Consider the following 19294-nt stretch of genomic DNA (forward strand, 5'->3'; position numbering starts at 1 on the left):
GAAATCACTCCCCTTCAACTATTTAAATTTATTGGCCATCCTACTGTATTCAATAGTACCAGAATACAAAAGTGACCACCCCCTTCCAATCTATCTTGCTGTTTTAAAAATAGTGACTCTCCACTAAAACTTAACTGTTTAGACAGGTAAAACTTAAGTTACCTACTTTCACATCTAACTTCTCTAGTGCACACTGCAGTGTTTAGGATAAACCATTTTTTTTTCATCTTACCTTTAAGCATCTCTATGACTAGCACTTGCTCTAAAACCTGCTGGAAAGCACCACGAAGCCTTAGACTGATACAAACACTCAGCTCTCCTTGTTAATAAGGAGAAATTAATCATAGGTACTAAACAGCCTATAATTGCAAAGTACCTTGCTAAGGTAAGGGAAAACAGCTCTTATACTTTACAAAAAAAAAAAGTACCAAACCAGGCATGTCCAAGGGTCAGCTTCCGGTGATTTCTCCTGTCCACCTGGTGAATCTGGGCATACTGGGGCAATGCAGAAATTGCCTCATGTACACAGACAACCCTCTCCTCCTACCACCCAACACTACAACCTGCGAGAGATGCACTTACATAGCCAAACTAGAAGCAAAACTCTCTCCACCCAAGATTGTGCTAGACAGTCAAGAGGAGAAGGTTAACACCCGCACTACACCTCAAGCAACACATAGCCCTTCTAAACCCACACCACCAACACCCTCGCATAGCAACACTATACCCTCATATGTGGAGGCCCTTAACAGTAACTTTCCCAAGCAACAAGGACCTCCGAAGCTGAAATGCAAACAAACACCAATCACAACCAAAGTGTCACATAGCTCAAAACACCAGTGTGCCACCCAACAACAGCCCCTAAGGCAAGACAACGTACCCAACACTTTAGTGATAGGTGACTCTATAGTCAGGCACACTGGTGTCCCACTCACTAGGCTGAACAAGGAGAAAATTACAGTCAGCTGCCTGTCGGGTGCCAGGATCTGATACATAACACATGGACTCAAGTCACTCCACAACAAATACAAATATGACTGTCATTGTCCATGTTGGAGTGAATGACTTGAAATTTACCTCCCTGGACTACATGAAAAGAGACATAGAAGAGCTCTCAGATCATGTGGCCCAGGCAGGTATGACCCTAGCCTTGAGTAGCATCCTGCCTTCGCCCAGAATGATACCACAGTATAAGGGCAAAATGATTGACTTCAACAACTGGCTAAGCTTCTGGTGTCATTCAAAGGGGATCCAGTATCTGTCTGCCTGGGATGACATGATCAACAGACCACGATGCTTTGCCAGAGATGGTCTGCACCTGTCACCCCTGGGATTCAGGTTACTGGCTAAGGCTCTTGCCATCCCTGTAGTGCCTTTTTTAGGCAAAGTTCAAAGGACAAAACCACCACCATAACAGGTACAAGCATGCAAAATCTGAAGGTAATGCTTCTCAATGCTAGAAGTTTAAACCTCAAAATGCACTCTCTCGAGGCACTCCTAAAAATGGAGAACATTGATACCTGTACAGCAACTGAGACCTGGTTCAAGGCTCCAGAGAGCACCTCTGCAATACCAGGCTACAACTCTTACCGCACTTTTCGGCCATCAAACCAGGACGAAGCACTAAAGATGGATGAGTGTCCATATTCACCAAGGATATTCACACCACCAGGCTAGTCGCCCAACACAATGCGTCTGAAATTCTCCAGGTGCAACTAACATTAGGTAAGACTGCAATCCAAATTGTAGCTTGCTACAGATCCCCCACCATACCCCAAGATTCTTATTACACCTTTCTAAACATACTGAAAAATATTAACATACAACCAAACACCCTAATACTGGGTGATTTCAACTAGCCTGCCATTAACTGGGAAAACTACTTGTGTACCAACACCTTTGCCCAACTGATCAGCTAATCCATAGTCCCACAAGGGGCTCCAGTATCCTAGACTTGGTCATTACCAACATGGGAAATCGATGCTCTACACCTATGGTCACTCCCTCGTTGGTCAGGTCTGACCATAAGCTAATCACTCTTGACATCCACATCCCTCCCCCACCCCCAGTAAGGAAACCTCCGTAAAAAACTTCTCCAAAGAAAACTTCATGCTACTCAAGTCAGAAGTGACAAACTTCATGACACCCATGCAGACGGGAACTGAAAGTTTGACTGCTGAATCCTAGACTAAGGCACTGTACGAGCACATCCACTCGTGCCTGAATCGTGCCATCCCAAATAGAACCAAGATGCTCTCCTCCAAAAAAAGGAAGCCAATCTGGTGGTCCCCTGCCATAAACAAACTTTACAACAAAAGGAAGAAACTGTTGCAGAAAAGAGGAAAATTCCAGGATGCAAAAAACTCCCTTATCAGCATCAGTAAGAAGTTGAGATCCCTCATAAAATCCTCCAAAGCTAGTTACGAAAATAAAATTTCCAAAGATTCCAAAGACAACCACGAGGCATTCTATAGCTATGTCAAGAATCTAAATGGCAATGCTCAGATCTGCTCTGAGCTACAACAGAATGGCATTAAATATACTGATCCCAAGGATATTGCCAATATTCTGGCAGATCGATTCAGAGCCAACTTCACCTCCCTCTCACCCCCTAAAGGGCCCATCTTAATACCGAAAGAATGTCAAATTCCAGTAATAACGGCCACACAGGTAAAAACTGCACTCTCAAAAGCTAAGAATACAACAGCCATGGGACCAAACGACATCCTGGGCTGTGTACTACATGAACTACAAAATGAACTGGCACCTCACCTAAGTGTCATGTTTAATCATAGCCCCACCTCAGGCTTCGTTCCCACTGAGTGGCGCACAGCTACAGTTACCCCACTCCACAAGGGGTGATCCACCTTGGATCCTGGGAACTACCGCCCCATCAGTCTAACAAGCCTAATCTGCAAGGCCGTGGAACGTATTATCATGGAACTTATAAAAAAATACATTGGCAATCTTCAAACACGGGACCCAATCCAGTTTGGGTTCGTGAAGGGCCAATCTTGTCTCCTGAACCTGATTGACTTCTTCGAATCAGTCTCCAGAGCTGTGGACGAGGGTAAGGTGGTCCACACAACCTATCTGGACCTTGCCAAGGCCTTTGACACCATCCCCCACTCTGGAATCATAGATAAACTTACTAAGTTGGGCATTAATTCCTATGTCATTCAATGGGTTGCCAACCGGCTTACTGACAGAACCCACACTGTAAAAGTAGCCCAATCCAAATCCAGCTCCAGACAAGTGACAAGTGGAGTACCTTAGGGTTCAGTCCTGGGACCGCTCTTGTTTGGCATCTACTTCTCTGAAGTACAGACCAACACTAAGGGACTCTGGCTAACAAAGTTCGCAGATGACTGCAAACTGTGAGCCATTATTGAATTCCCAAATTATGCGATATTCTACAAAAGGGCCTTACAGAAACAGATGCTTGGTGCCAGAGTCATGGGCTCAAACTCAATGCCAAGAAATGTATAGTTATCACCTTTGGGAAAAAACATGTACTCGTGAATTACCACATAGGTGGCAGTACACTAAATACCAAAAGTGTGATAAGATACTTATGGACACAGGTGGACAGTGGTCCCACCTTCGATAACCACATTGCCACAACAGTCAGGAAATCCTTCTATGTGGCACACCTCATCACTAAGGGCTTTTCATCCAGAAAAAAGGAGGTCATTGTCCCACTGTACTCATCCCTCATTAGACCCATTATAGAATACAATGACCTGTTTGGTATGTACCTCTCAAGACATCTGCAACAACTGGAAAAGCTACAGAAATACCTCACTAAAAGAATCACAGGCCTAAAGCAGATGCCCTGTGCTGACCATCTAAAAAAACTCCAGCTATACTCTGTGGCATATCGTCTACTCAGAGGTGATCTCTTCTTAACATACAAGGCCATGTCAAACCCAGAGCTGTTGGACATGCTACACTTAAAGAAATTCTAATCCCTCAGACCCACATTCTCCAGGGATCTAAACCTTGTCATCACAATGAACAAAACATGCTGGAGGGATAGGTTCCTGACCCAGAGACTCCCCAGACTCTGGAATAGACTGCCCATACATGTCAAGCAGAGCACCTCTTTGGCCCTCTTCAAAAGGAACTTTGACAATTGGATGGGAGATAGGAAATTCACCCCAAGGATCACATTAGACAGAGGTCCAGGGAAGTAAATATTGTGGGAAGAAATAGCCAGGGAATTGTTATGGCTAGGCTTGTATAGGCCCTAGGGCCGATAGCCTAGTACCAACCTATGAACCTATGTATTAATAGTGAAGTGAGATAGTTTTTACTGCCATGTGCAAAAGTCACATCAAGCTCTCATTTCAAGATAAGGAGAAAATGAAAGATCAGAAAGAAACAAATATGGCTATGGTATGCCAGACATAGGTTCATAGGTATATACTAGGCTAACGACCACCAGACCCTTTATAGGTCCAGCCGCGTGACCCAATCCAGTTGTGTCCACTTAGTTAGGAGGCTGCTAAACATTTAGTGGGGGAGGTATGCTAGTTAGGGAATATTTACTGTCAGCCTCTGTCTATCAGAGACACGGGGGCCAGATCAGATTTTTCATCCAATGGTCAAGGCTATGTTTGAATAGGGTTAAGGATGGACTCTGCTTCACATGGATGGGGAGCCTATTCTAGAGTGTGGGGATCCTCTGAGACACACATCTGTCTCACCAGCAAGTAAGGCTATTCTTTCTTTTTTTATTTATTTATTTGACGTGTTAACCGGGTTAGCCCAGCTGAGCCATATGGCCCTTTTTCAGTGGAGACCGGAGGAGAAAAACTCCAGTTTACAGAAATAATGAAATTATATACATGAGCAAATAAAGCATTAAACAAAAACAAAAGTAAACAAAAATATGTACATGAACAAATAAACAAAGACTACAAACACTGACAAGCAGTGTTGAATAAGAAAGTACATAGAATATACACCCAGTGGAGGACAGAATGGAACTAATGCTTACAACTTTTTAAAAATACGTTGCACAATGTGAGGGAGCAGAGTCAGTGAATGATATCTTTTACATGGTAGTATAATAACAATCTAGAATTTTATACAAACTGAGAGATTTTTGCTATGTACAGAGGATAGATGTTCAAGGGTGAGATAGTGAAATTTTGCATGTGTTAGAATGGAGAGAATATGAACAAAAGATTCAGAAAAAGCAGAAGAGAGGTGGTGAATAAAAAAGGAGTGGAAATGGAAATTAAAGGGGATTATTATTTGTCTGTGGCATTAGAAATACTTGTTCATAATAACAAATTACAGTGTGGGGGATTTGTCTGGGAAAAAGCAAAGTCCAAGGTGGTTATTATAATGCAAAGTATCACTTTATGGATGTTGAAGATTAATTTAATCTCAGCAATAAAAGCTCTTCAAATCAATGGGATAATACCTTTCTAAACAGGTACTTTTGTTGTCCTTGTGGCTAGGAATTCTCCATTCTCTTAACTGTCCAGGCTAGGTTATGTAAAACATTGACAAAACAAACTTGACTATCAGCATAAATTGTATTCATTGTATTCACTAGCATGTCTTTCGTTGTGCCTCTGCACCACAGGACAGGGAGTGATGAGTGCAATTACAACTGCATTTGCCCATGCTGGGCTTAAAACCATGTTACTAACCTGGGTGGCACAGCTCAGGAATCAGAATTATTTATCACTGAAGTTTCCTTTAGATATAGAAAGAGGAAAACTTTGTCACCTTTGTCATTTCCAGCATGAAATGTGTGTACATTAATGATGTTTTTATGGGTAGCTAACTGGTATCACCTTCTAGGGTCTTATTTTAAATCCTGTCATTCTCAAATTGCTTCCTGAAATTCTAGTGGTGTATTTCTTAGCTAATCTACTGAAAACATTTTACAGTTCACGGAATGACTTATGCCATCCCGACTTACATGAAGTCTTAAAACTGATTCTTGGTAGCCATTCTGATACTATTCTCAGCCTTGTCTTTCCTGTTAGAACTTGCAGTTAAGTGCTAATTGTATTAAAACTCTGCTGTGAGTGCACAGTGACATCAGCTCCTCAAGCTAATCTTTTCTGTAACTGCTAATGTAGTTCAGTAATTTCTGTCTGTCTAATAGACACTCCCACAACCTATGAAGTACCTAGAAACCTTGGGCCACTGCTGCACGTCTTGGGCACACTAGCCCTTGCTAGAATATTCATCTCACCGATCACTCATGGGCTTACCGATTATCCTTTGCTGTGTGTAAGTATAGGACTTCTGATAGGACACCTCATTAGTGTACCTGATGAAGGGTGTGGAATACGCATGCACAACCTTTCATTCTTGATACACCCGGGATACTCTGCAAGCTTTAAGTCACTATAATAGTGACCGTTCTTATTATGTAAAAGTCTTACAACAATCTTGTTAGAAAATGGGACTGCGTGTCACCTTATGAGGTGTGGCAGACACAGACATGAGCATAGAGATACATGGAGGGGGGGTAATTAACAAGGAATGTTTCTACTGCGGATACAGTTACTTCAGAGGCTAGTAGGCAGACTGAGGTCAAATAAAGTACACAGGAAAAACTTGTGTCTAGAGTTACAGCACCAATTGTGTAGAGGAGGGGGAAACATTACATTTCCAAAGAGTGATTTGAAATCTTATAGAGTTACAACACAGACGGTGAAACAGAGGGAGAGACCAGTCAACATGAAAGTTTTTTACCATTAATTCCAGGAAAAGCGTACATGATTACAGGTGAAAGTGTATGAACTTTGGGGTGAATACTACTTCCTACATATACCATAAACTGAGGTCAGTTTAGGACATAAGACAGCTATATATCACCCAATGCACTCCATTTACATAAGTTAAGAGTTTACTACAGACAGAGACTACTGAGAGGTGATCGATGCCTGGCTTACAAGGCATCATTTGATCCAGTACTGTTGGACTTGCTGCACATCCACAAGTCTAACAGTATTTATTAGAAATACCCTATCGAAGGACCTAAACTGCATTTGCAATATAAATACAGCATGTTGAAGGGACAGGTATGTATGTGTCTCAGAGACTACCATTACTCTGGAACAGTCTTCCCATCCATCCATGTGAAACACAGTTTTTGCTTGACCCCAGTTCAATTTAATTTGGGCCAATGGATGGAGAATCAAACATTTACACCTTGAAGGGCACTTTAGAGAGAGGCGGTTTGTAAATGACCAGCCACCTCAACCCAACTACATGCTCTGGGTAACTTATCCTGTTTTTTACAAATGGAAAAACATGGTTAGGCTTAAAAACGGCCTCCTAGGGGTACTAGCCTAGTAATTGCCTATGCACTGGCACTCTGAACTAGGGGTCACATTATCTTAACTATATCAGCTGAGTGCTAAACTGTGATGTATAATCATATGCAATATTGTTGCTGTGCAGCCTATAAAATGGAAGTGGGACGGGCCTTGGAATTTGACGTGTATTTTCTGCACCTCATTAAGGAGACTGCTATATGTTAGCATAATTTAAGAAACAGTCATGTTTTTCTTGTCACAGCATACCTCACTGCATTAATACCATGATGAAAATGTGATTATTTATTTGATGAATGCAGCATACAGTCATTAGGATTTTTAAGCTTTTGGATACGATGAGCCATATTCCTATTGTCTACACAAAAAAAGAACACTCCCTGTATAACTATGTTTTAAAGGAACGCACAGGAAATAAAAAAAATTCAAATGCAATGCACCAGCTATATTTTATTTTATTTGTATTTGTTTTCTGAGGTAGGGTGATTAGGTAGTCAAAGTAACACAATTCAAACAGTATGTTATTTATGTCAAACAAAAAGTAGGATAATGTTGCAGAAAGCAGAATTTAGAAGTAGTAACATTGTCCACTGGGCATATACTATACAGGTACTAACGCACAAGACAAAGCCAAGTTCCTGACGTACTTATTCTAAGGTTAAGCAAACTCACACAGTCACCCTTTGGTAGTCAACACAAATTATCAAACCAAGTCATAATGTTCATAAAGTTACCCAGTGATGATCTGTGCAGCACTTTGTCAGTATATTGAAAAATTAATCTTTTACTAATATCTTTTACTGATTCACATTCTCTTTGATATTAGTGCAAAATAATAATCTACAGTGCCAGCAACTGATTTTGCCTGTAGTTCCAGATGGGTTGAAGAATAAACACCCCAAAGCAAACTGCAAATGATATCAGCAAGCTTTAACAGAAGCAAAGTCTGATATTAGACTGTCATCTATATAATCCCCGATAATACCTGCAGCATAAATATCATAAGGCAACAACATGGATTGTTGGCTTTTCTTTTCCTAACAGCAGTTTAATATCTAGTTCTAACATTCTAACTCTGAAGTTAATTACAGACCATCACAAGAAAGTATTATTTCAAAAGGTATCTAAATGATATTATCTTTATCATTCATTCTTTCTTCCTTTTATTACACACACAGTCCAGTGTTGAGTCAGGGAAGAGCCATTCCAACACCCAGTGGGTTCTAGACATAAGCCAGTGCTGAATAAGATGGCAACTCATCTCTCTCACACACGCGTGCGCACACACACACACACACACACACACACACACACACACACACACACACACACACACACACACACACACACACACACACACACACGCACACACACACACACACACACACACACTCGCATACACACACACACACATACACACACATGTACACACTCACACAAACACACACACATATCCACACACTGATAGACAGACAGACACACACACACACACACACACACACACACACACACACACACACACACACACACACACATACACACACACACACGCATGCACACACACACATACACACATGTACACACTCACACAAACACACACATATCCACACACTGATAGACACACACACACACACACACACACACACACGCACACACGCACACACACACACACACACACACACACACACACACACACACACACACACACACACACACACACACACACACACACACACACACACACACACACACACGTATCCACACAGTGATAGACAGACAGACACACACACACACACACACACACACACACACACACACACACACACACACACACACACACACACATGCACACACACACACACACACACACACACACACACACACACACACACACACACACACACACACACACACACACACATGTACACACTCACACAAACACACACGCACATATCCACACACTGATAGACAGACAGACAGATGGACAGACACACACACACACACACACGCACACACACACACACACACACACACACACACACACACACACGCACACACACACACACACACACACATGTACACACTCACACAAACACACACACATATCCACACACTGATAGACACACACACACACACACACACACACACACACACACACACACACACACGCGCACACACACACACACACACACACACACACACACACACACACACATGTACACTCACACACACACACACACACACACACACACACACACACACACACACACACACACACACACACACACACGTATCCACACACTGATAGACAGACAGACACACACACACACACACACACACACACACACACACACACACACACACACACACACACACACATGGCATACACAGCTGTGGGAAATTTTAGAGAACCATCTTTGGGATGTGGAAAGAAAGTGGCGCAACTGGAGAAAACCCAGACGGAACAAAAAGTGTATACTGACCCTGCACAGAAAGGACCCAAGTCCCAGCCAAACTAAATAATGCATAGCAGTAACAATAAACACTGCACCCCTGAGTTACCCTGTTTAAAGAAAGGTACCATAGGCTAGCAGTATTTGGTGGCCCCACCTATGGTGATTAAATGATACAAAGCTAAAGCAAATGTCACTCAGCATGGTCTTGAACTACCATTAATAAACCCACTACCATGCTAATGATGCATATCTGCATTTATGACACACAAACAACCCAATAAATGTATCTGGAAGGCAATCAAAAAAAGTTTGCAATGCGATTGTGCAGAGCATAGAAATCCTGCTGCTAACCTCTCACTGCAGTGTGTCAAAAGCCACCAGACCATTAACCAGAGTCCTAACACATTTTAAGACAAATGAACATGTACATTTGCAGTGCTGCCTTGTTTTGCATATTGGTTGTGTGTTGAAAATGCATTTCTTAGATGTGACAGGCTTCAGTGACCCAAGATACACAATCGTAGGTGGGAGATTCTCAAGTCTTCTCTATCTTTTCTTACTCATTTTAGGTAATGTCACTTACACACGCACGCGCACACACACACACTCTTGAAGAGACTAAATGGACCTTGTTGCGAGAATATCATACAAAACTGGCAGGGACACTGTGAAGTGAAGGTACGTGAACTGCAATTCTAGTTTTGTACATTCACTAGAAACCAGGGCATAAGTATATTTTTAATACCATCAGAACCATACTCTTTTATTTTATTCTTATCCTAGCATTTATTTTTCTTAATACTATTCATTAATTCCCATGAAACTAGTGTTGAATTAATCAGTTCTGCAACTAACCAGATGACAGAGGTTCCTAGACACCATAATTCAAATGAAACAGAAGTACAGAAGGAAAACCCACAACTATAGCAATCAACCTTAAATTAAGCAATAGAACCGTACAGTCTGAAAGCAAACATATTAATTACTGTGTAGAGGGTACAAAACCAAATTTTTTACTTACTCAAGCAGAAAGCTCTGTGAATCGATTGAACAGATAGTTGGATGCTTAAATTTTAACAAATATAAATAAACAGATAAATAATGAAACATGAAGTATAATATTTAACAGGATATTGCTGAAAAGGTAAAATGGAAGTATATTATGAATAACACGATGTTGTGTATTACTTCACCCCAAATAAAGTTGTGTTCATAATGCATGCAGCTTAAAATATTAAAAAAAAATCACAATTAAATAGACAAAAAGAAGTTTTTAAGTTAATGTAATAATTTACACTCACTTTTTTCCTGGGGAGACTCACGTCCAGTTTCATAGAGGCGCACTTATTCAGTGTGTTCAGTCGCCTGAAAATTAAACAAAATCCAGTAAACTAAAAATCCAGAAGGAGATGAAATAGCTTCAGGTTTGGAATCCCCTATGCAATATTTCAGAGGTATTTTTCTTCCTTGCTCGCTCTTACACAGCTACTGGAACTCCCACACAGATGTCTGTAAGCAAAAGCATCTAAATGCACCTTTCCTTAGAATTGTAACACCTACAGGCTGTAGCAGTGTCACTAGTTTGTCTCCTAAGCCCAACACTTAAATCTAGCTCATGGATTTCATAAAATGTTGCTGGAAGATGTAACAGGTTTAAAAGCAGTGCAAGGGGCAGTTTTTGTTAATTCTGACCAATCTGTTCTAGTACTGCCCCCTTTCAAATTCTATGAAAAGGGACGCCTTAAATTCTTTGATGTCATTTCAGCTCAATTATAGAATCTTTCTCTAATTGTAATTACTGGCTCCTTTAGTGAATGGAATTTCAGATTCCTCTCTAACAGCAATGAAACCCATTTCAGCTGATAGGGTGGCAATGGGCCACAATAAACATCAGAGGAGTAATTAGCTGATAAGAAAGCATGTCCTTTAGTCCTTGCACTGACTAATAGCATCATAACATTCTTGTCAAGCAGATTGTTAGCATAAACCAGTTCTACTAGCATCAAATATGAAATCTTTACCTACAAGAGGGGACTGGTGGTCTTTCATGCAATATTTTCATAAACCAGGTTTTCACTAGATAAAAGCAGTCAAGAAACAACTGTTCATTTTTTGCTATATTTCACACAGAAAGAACTTGCTCAGCACATTATGATGTGTAAATTCCCTGCATGTTCAACTCTGTAAGACACTGTTTATCCACTTGAGAAACACTGAATTCCCTAAAACAGACTCCTCCATTCCCCAACAGTATATGTTTTTATATAACATTACCACTAGTACATAGATATTTACATTTATTACCCACACATACACACACACAAACACACACCTGCACATCCGCACACACACATGCAGACACACACACACCCACATAAACACATGGGACATGTGCACGTAATGTACACCCACCTACACACACACACACACACACACACACACACACACACACACACACACACACACACACACACACACACACACACACATGTACACCTGCCTACACACACTTACACCCCTATACACACACACACGCACACACACACACACACACACACACACACACACACACACACACACACACACACACACACACATGTGTACACCCGCCTACACACACACACACACACACACACACACACACGCACACACGCACACACACACACACACACACACACACACACACACACACACACACACACACACACACACACACGCGCGCGCGCACTTCCATCCTGCCAGCTTATCTTATTTATGGCTTCTACTGCAGACAATGCCCTTTTGTAAATTGCACCAACTCTCTCTCTCATTGAACAGATGCAGCCTCCAGAACTGCATGCAGTGTATCAGGAGAGATTTCACCATGTTTATGCACAAAAGGAAAAATAGATTCTTGTTTTTTTTTTTTTTTAATTTGCAATGGCTTTTTCTGTGTATCCTCTTTCCCCAGCATCCTTCATTTCTACTTTCCCATGTTGTTTGGTTAAGTCAGAATGCCACAGAGTGCTGGATCTGTGACTGCCACTTTATCCACTTGGATTCAGCTAGTTAGCCTGTGACACAAAGATTAGACCATGGTGATTAAAACAAGAGGCTAATAGCAATTTGACTATTGCAGGGAGGCGGATGACAATTAGGAAACCACCTAGAAAAGGCTAGGTGGAAATCCTAACAGACGTTATTTACTGCTGAGCTGCATAGCACTGCAGTCTTGGATGAGAGTAAGGAAGCAGACACCTAGCATACCAACGCTACAGGCCCTGACTGGCAAGACAGGTCACTGGCTACTGTGGGGACTGGGTTAGTGATAAAATAGCAAAAAAACCTTTACACGACACAAAGCTTTCAGGTTATACACCCTTTCTCAATGCTTGATTAAGCATTGAGAAAGGGTGTATAACCTGAAAGCTTTGTGTCGTATAAAGGTTTTTTTGCTCAACAGTGGTGTTTTTTTGGTGGATTTTTGATACAGCTGTTTGGTCTTTATTAGTGATAAAATAGCACATTTAGCTGTGAATGAGACTTAATGCGATCTCCACTTTCCAACTTCACTACCTGCTTTGGTGTAAATGATAGAGAAACAAAGGGCTTCATGAGGTGGGGGGGGGTCACACAGCCTCATCATGTAACCTCCTCACCTTTGATGCCAGTAAGGTTAGAATGTTCATAAGATCATAGGATCATAGGAGGTTACTAGGCTAATGGTCCTAGGGCCCTTACAAGCCTAGCCAAATACAACCACTGTCCTCAAGAATATCAAGGTATTAAGTGGAATTAAGTCAACAACTACTGCCCCTGCCCAAGAGAGACACAGGTGAAACTCCAGGGGTGAATTTGCAATTTCCCATCCAATTTACGCTTAAATAGGGTCAGTGAGGGGCTCTGCTTCACCTGAATTGGAAGTGTGTTCCAGAGGAGAGGTAACCTCTCTGAGACAAATCTTCCTCTCCAGTAAGTCCTGTTGATGTCACATACTAGGCTGAGTTCCCTAGAGTGAGTGCATCTTATACCAATTGATTTATGAATGTGCAGCATTTCATTAGAGCAGGATCTGAGATTGCTTTATATGCAAAGCAGAGGCTGCCTTTGAGTAATCTGTAAGACACAGAGTATAGTGACGGGGATTTCAGTCTATTAATATATGGCATATGCTGAAGACCCTGAATTTTCTTTGTAAGAAACCTTTGAGGTCTTTTCAATTGCTACAGTTGCCTGGTAAGGTACATACCAAGGGTAGCATTGTACTCTATTACTGGCCTGATGAGTGAGGGTACAGGGGGGGTCATATCCTCTTTTGTTCTGGATGAAATGCCCTTACTTAGGAGGTGGGTGACATAGAAAGCCTTTCTTACCACTGTGGAGATGTGGTGGTGAAAGGAAAAGTTGCTGTCAACCTGTGTGCACAAATCTTTCACCACTGATTGCGTGCTTAAGGTGCTGTTATTAATGTGGTAATCTGCAGGGATGTCACCTTTGCTGAAGGGGATGATAATGCATTTTTTAGCTGATGACTTTGGCACCAGTCGTTTGTCTGTGTAAGCCCCTCTTGTAGGATGTTGACATTGTTTGGGGACTCAATAACTGCACCCAGTTTGCAATTGTCAGCAAACTTTGTCAGCCATAGGCCTTTTGTTTTAGCCTGTATATCTGAGAAGTAGATTCCAAACAATAGGGGCCCCAGCACAGATCCCCGTGGAACACCACTGGTTATGGGTATGCTGGTGGAGGTAGAGTCACCTATTCTGACTGTGTATGTTCTATTGGCGAGCCAGTTTGTAACCCACCTGACAATATACGGGTTGATCTCCAGCTGGATGAGTTTATCAATGATGCCTGAGTGGGGAATAGTGTCAAAGGCCTTGGCCAGGTCCAGGTAAGCTATATGCACAAATTTGCCTTCATCCAGAGCTTTGGCGTCTGTCTTAAAGAAGTCCACCAAGTTCAAGATGCAGGATCTCCCTTTAATGAAGCCAAACTGGGTCAGGTTGAGCTTTTGGAGGTCTCCTATATCTTTGTTGATAAAGCCTATGATTATTCTTTCCATGGCCTTGCAGATTAGGCTGGTCAGGCTAATGGCTCTATAGTTACTAGGGTCTATGGAAACACCTCCTTTATGTAACGGGATGATGGTTGCCGTTTTCAACTCAGCCAGTACAAAACCAGTGCTTAGACTGTGGTTATAAAGAGTACCCAGTGATGCAGCTAGTTCCTGTTTTAATCCATTTAGAATGCAGCCTGGGATATTATCAGGTCCTATACAGGCTGTGTTTTTGGCTTTGGAGAGAGCATTTATGACCTCCTCCTTGGAGATACTAGGTGGAGGGCAGGTGGTAGGGATGCTTTGGAAGATATATGGTGGGGAGCTACCAGGTTGGCTATTTCTGCAGGTTCAGTATATGTGGTGCCATTAACAACCAGTTCTGTGCAGATCTGGGTTTTTCCTTTAAGGTTTATGATGTAGCTAAAGAAGGCATTATGGTTATCCTTAGCGAAGGAGGCTAATTTGGATTCATAGTTAGCTTTAGAATGCCTTACAAGGTGTCTTATTTGCTTGTTTAAGCCGAGGAGGGAATGCTTCCAATTTAGAGACCATTTCTTCCTGCTTTTGGACAGCAATTTCTTTCTGCTATTGCATAGCCTGTTAATGGCGGATGTCCACCAGGCAGGCTTGTTCTTTCTTGAGGATCTTGTTTTGATCCTATCAGGTACAGTTGAGTCAATACATTTTTACAGATGCTTATACAAGGCATTGGTGTAAATCCCAGTATAGGTGCCCATGCCATCAGTGAGGACAGGGGCTATGAAGCCATTAAAGCCGTAACGCATTAGATTATAATTGCCTTTGGAGAAGTTTTTTTAGTCTAGTTGCTGCTAATGAAGGGGTCAGAAGTTATTGTTACTTCTAATGAAACTGATTTATAATCAGACCTCACTAAGGAGGCCACACACATGGGGTGGTACAACAATCACCCATGCTAATTTGCACCAGATCCAGAATGTCTGGACCTTTTGTGGGAGTGGCAACCAACTGGTCCAGGGCATTGGAGTTGATGAAGTCCAAGAACCTTTGGGCAAGTGTGTTAGTACATGTACAATTTACCAAATCTATGTGTAGGTAGTTAAATTCACCTAAAAGCAGGGTGTTTGGTTGTATCTTGAGTGAATGAAGTAGATCCAAGTATGCAGTGTGGGTATCCTGGTTCATGGAGGGAGTACACACACACCAGTATTTGAAAAGTCACCTTGAAAATCCAATAACCACTCAATAGCAGTCCAAGAGCTCAGTCATGTCTCTCTTCATATAGTCCAGTGAAGCACGTCTCAAGTCATTCACACCAACATGAACTATGATGGAGTCATAACGGTACTTGTTGTGAAGAGACTTGAATGCATGTGTGATCTGGCGGATCCTGACATGCAACAGACAACTGACCAGCCTGGTGAGTGGGACATCTGTGTGTCTCACTATAGAGTCACCTATGACCAAATAGATGTGCTTTGCCTTAGGACTTGTTTGGTGAGACACCTGTACTTGTGGTTTTATGTGTATCGAGTGCTGTAGGTACTGTATTAGGTGCAGCATGTTTGTGTTTCGGAGGTTTCTGGTGTTTGGGTACATTTCTGGTGAGTACCTCCATGTATGATGGTTTATGTGTTGAGAGTGTGGTTTGTGTTGGAGGTGTAGTATGTGGGCTAATAACCTGTTCAGCATCACTGTTCTGTGAATGAGAGAGCACGGATTCCAAATTCTTAGTGTATATGCATCTCTCACAAATTAAGCTTGAGTGGTTTAGGAGTAGTTGGTTATCAGTGTACATGAGGCAATTGCTACACTGCCTCAGGATACCCATGTCAATCAGGCTGGCAGGAGAAATGGTGGAAAACTGACCATCCATAATACTGGGTATAAATTTGCTTACTTTAATTAGGAAGGATGTGGTTTAATTGGGGACTTAATGCTGGGTCTATACTACTGGGACTCTCAAGGGGTACGGGACTATTAGGAATTGTTGCATATTGTCTTCATACATCAAGTGTTTGGATTAATTTCTAGTGATGACATTGTCCTACAGTATACAGGGGGGAGGAGTGTTATGTTAATAAGGTGCTATCCTTCAGATAAGAGACTAAACCAAGGTCTTATTTACCTGTGTTGGTGTTAGGTACATGCAAAGGATTCCATGGCACTTATTGAATAGAGGAGAGGTACCTGTTTATTAACTTTTATCATAAATCAACATGTCATCAATTACAAACAGACAGCAGGGATTTTTTTCCTGGTGGCTTGGCCAAATTTCCCCAGGTTTCATTGAATTATCACCTTGGGTCTTCCATGAATATTGCCCACACCTGTTGGGACTAAGGCAGTCAACAAAGGTGAGTGAGTGAAGAAGAAGGAACAGCATCACCCATGCTTTGTTAAACAAGGGTAAACAATTGATTCAGTCCAACTTTACCCCCCCAAGGGACCAGTCACAATACCAGTAGATTGCCAGGCACCCAGTATTACTGCTGCACAGGTTAAAACAGCACCGTCCAAGGCCAAGAATACAGTTTATATGGGACCTGACAATATTCCTGGCTGTGTTCTACATGAACTACAGAGTGAACTGGCACCTCACCTGTGTGCCCTGTGCAATCACGGCCTCAACTCAGGCTTTGTCACTACCGAATGGTGCACTGCTACAGTCATCCCTCTTCACAAGGAGGAGCGACTACAGACCCTGGGAACTATCGACCCATTAGCCTGATGAGTCTGATATGCAACGCTATGGAGCACATCATCATGGACCTAATAAATAAGGATATAGGGAATATCCAAATTCTGGATCCCACACAGTTTGGTTTTGTGAAGGGTAGATTATGCCTGCTCAACTTGGTCAACTTCTTTGAGTCAGTCACCAGAGCTGTGGATGAAGGCAAGGTGGTTCATACAGCCTACCTTGATCTGGCCAAGGCCTTTGATACCATTCCACACTCAGGAATCATAGAAAAACTCACTAAGCTAGGCATCAACCTCTATATCACTAGGTGGGTTGCAAACTGGCTCACAGGTAGAACCCACAGTGTGAAAGTAGCTGACTCCAAGTCAGACTACTGACCAGTCAAGAGTGGAGTCCCACTGGGTACTGGGTTTGTTCCTGGGTCCTCTCCTGTTTGGTATCTACTTCTGTGATGTCCAGGCTAACACGAAGAGACTCTGGCTGACAAAGTTCACAGATGATTACATGTTGGGAGCTATTATTAACTCCTTTAGTGATGTTGACATCCTACAGAAAGGCCTCACCGAGACCAACGACTGGTGTCAGAACCATGGCCTTAAGCTCAATGCCAAAAAATGTGTCGCCATCCCCTTTGGGAAAAACCCAGTTCCCATGACTTACCACATCGCTGGTAGTTCACTGAACACAGAAGGCATTGTAAGAGATCTGGGAACACAGGTTGACAGCAACCTCTCTTTTGACCACCATATTGCCACTGTGGTCAGAATGTCCTTTTATGTGGCACATCTCATTATTAAGGTGTCAAAAGATTTTTAATACTCTTAACATATACTGGAAGAATCACGCAGCAAAAAAGGTAGGCCAAAAAAGAGTTTATTTAACATGCATGGAGATCTGCCACAAAAAGTTCTTGGTTGTCAGCAGTCTAATTTCTACACACTTTACATGGGTTTTTATACCCTCTTTCATGCATACTCAGCAGCTGGTTACTAGACAAGGAATTTCAGTCAAGGCTATAAATTCACTCAGTGGAGCCTTAGATGGTAAAAAGTCAGACACAAGATAAGTTGGTGCCTACATCAAGGTAACATCTATGCACTCCTCCTTGGTCAGAGGTCAGTCCCAAGATAGGCCTGTGCCTGGACCAAAGTAGCATCTGTGCATTCCTTTCTGGTCAGCAAATTCCTTACAAGAAAAACAACTCATTTTAGCTTAATTCTTTGCACGCAATGCAGTTTCACATTTTAACCCTTCCTATACAGGATACAAAGATGTTGAACACAAAGATTCTTACTACATTTCCCCCCTCACAACACTTTGTATCCCCAGTAATACATTTTATTCATACAGGTTTTAACACAGTTTATTTCCTGTATATTCAGAATAATAAGCTTTAGTTGCATTGGCAGACAATACACTTGATATTATCATTCGGATGCAAGGAATGCAGCAACAACCCAACAGTAGGAATATAATGGCACCAATACATACAGCAATTAAGACATTCATAAATACTGTTTCCCAATTTTCAAACCAATTCTGGAAAAAGTCAGTCAATGGATTCTGTCCTGGTTTTGTAAGTTCAGAAACTTGTTGTAAGATCTCCAAATGACTGTCTATATCGTGCTCATTGTCAGGAATGAAAGAACAACACTCCTCCTGGATAAGGCAAAGTACCTCCTTTCGCTAGGGTGAAATCGAGCGCCATCCGATTCTGCAACACTACAGTCCTCATTGCAGTTAGCTCATCCGTTACCAACTCTAGTGCAGAAAAAGTTGCATTGCTCAGAGTTTCTAACAATTT

The 19294-nt window shown here is 41.9% G+C and overlaps 1 protein-coding gene across 2 annotated transcripts in view; it reads right to left on the bottom strand.

The window, feature by feature from the left end:
- Positions 1-19294, bottom strand: part of STARD13 (StAR related lipid transfer domain containing 13) — an 899357-nt gene that overhangs the window by 150862 nt on the left and 729201 nt on the right. For both annotated transcript variants that reach the window (XM_044073222.1, XM_044073221.1), the window contains exon 4: positions 11068-11131. In XM_044073222.1, coding sequence (XP_043929157.1) covers positions 11068-11131 — 64 coding nt within the window. The remainder of the gene's footprint in view (positions 1-11067; positions 11132-19294) is intronic.

The sequence above is a fragment of the Protopterus annectens genome, chromosome 5.part1 (genome assembly GCF_019279795.1).
Source record: "Protopterus annectens isolate FY-2018-M chromosome 5.part1, PAN1.0, whole genome shotgun sequence".
Lineage (NCBI taxonomy): Eukaryota > Metazoa > Chordata > Ceratodontiformes > Protopteridae > Protopterus > Protopterus annectens.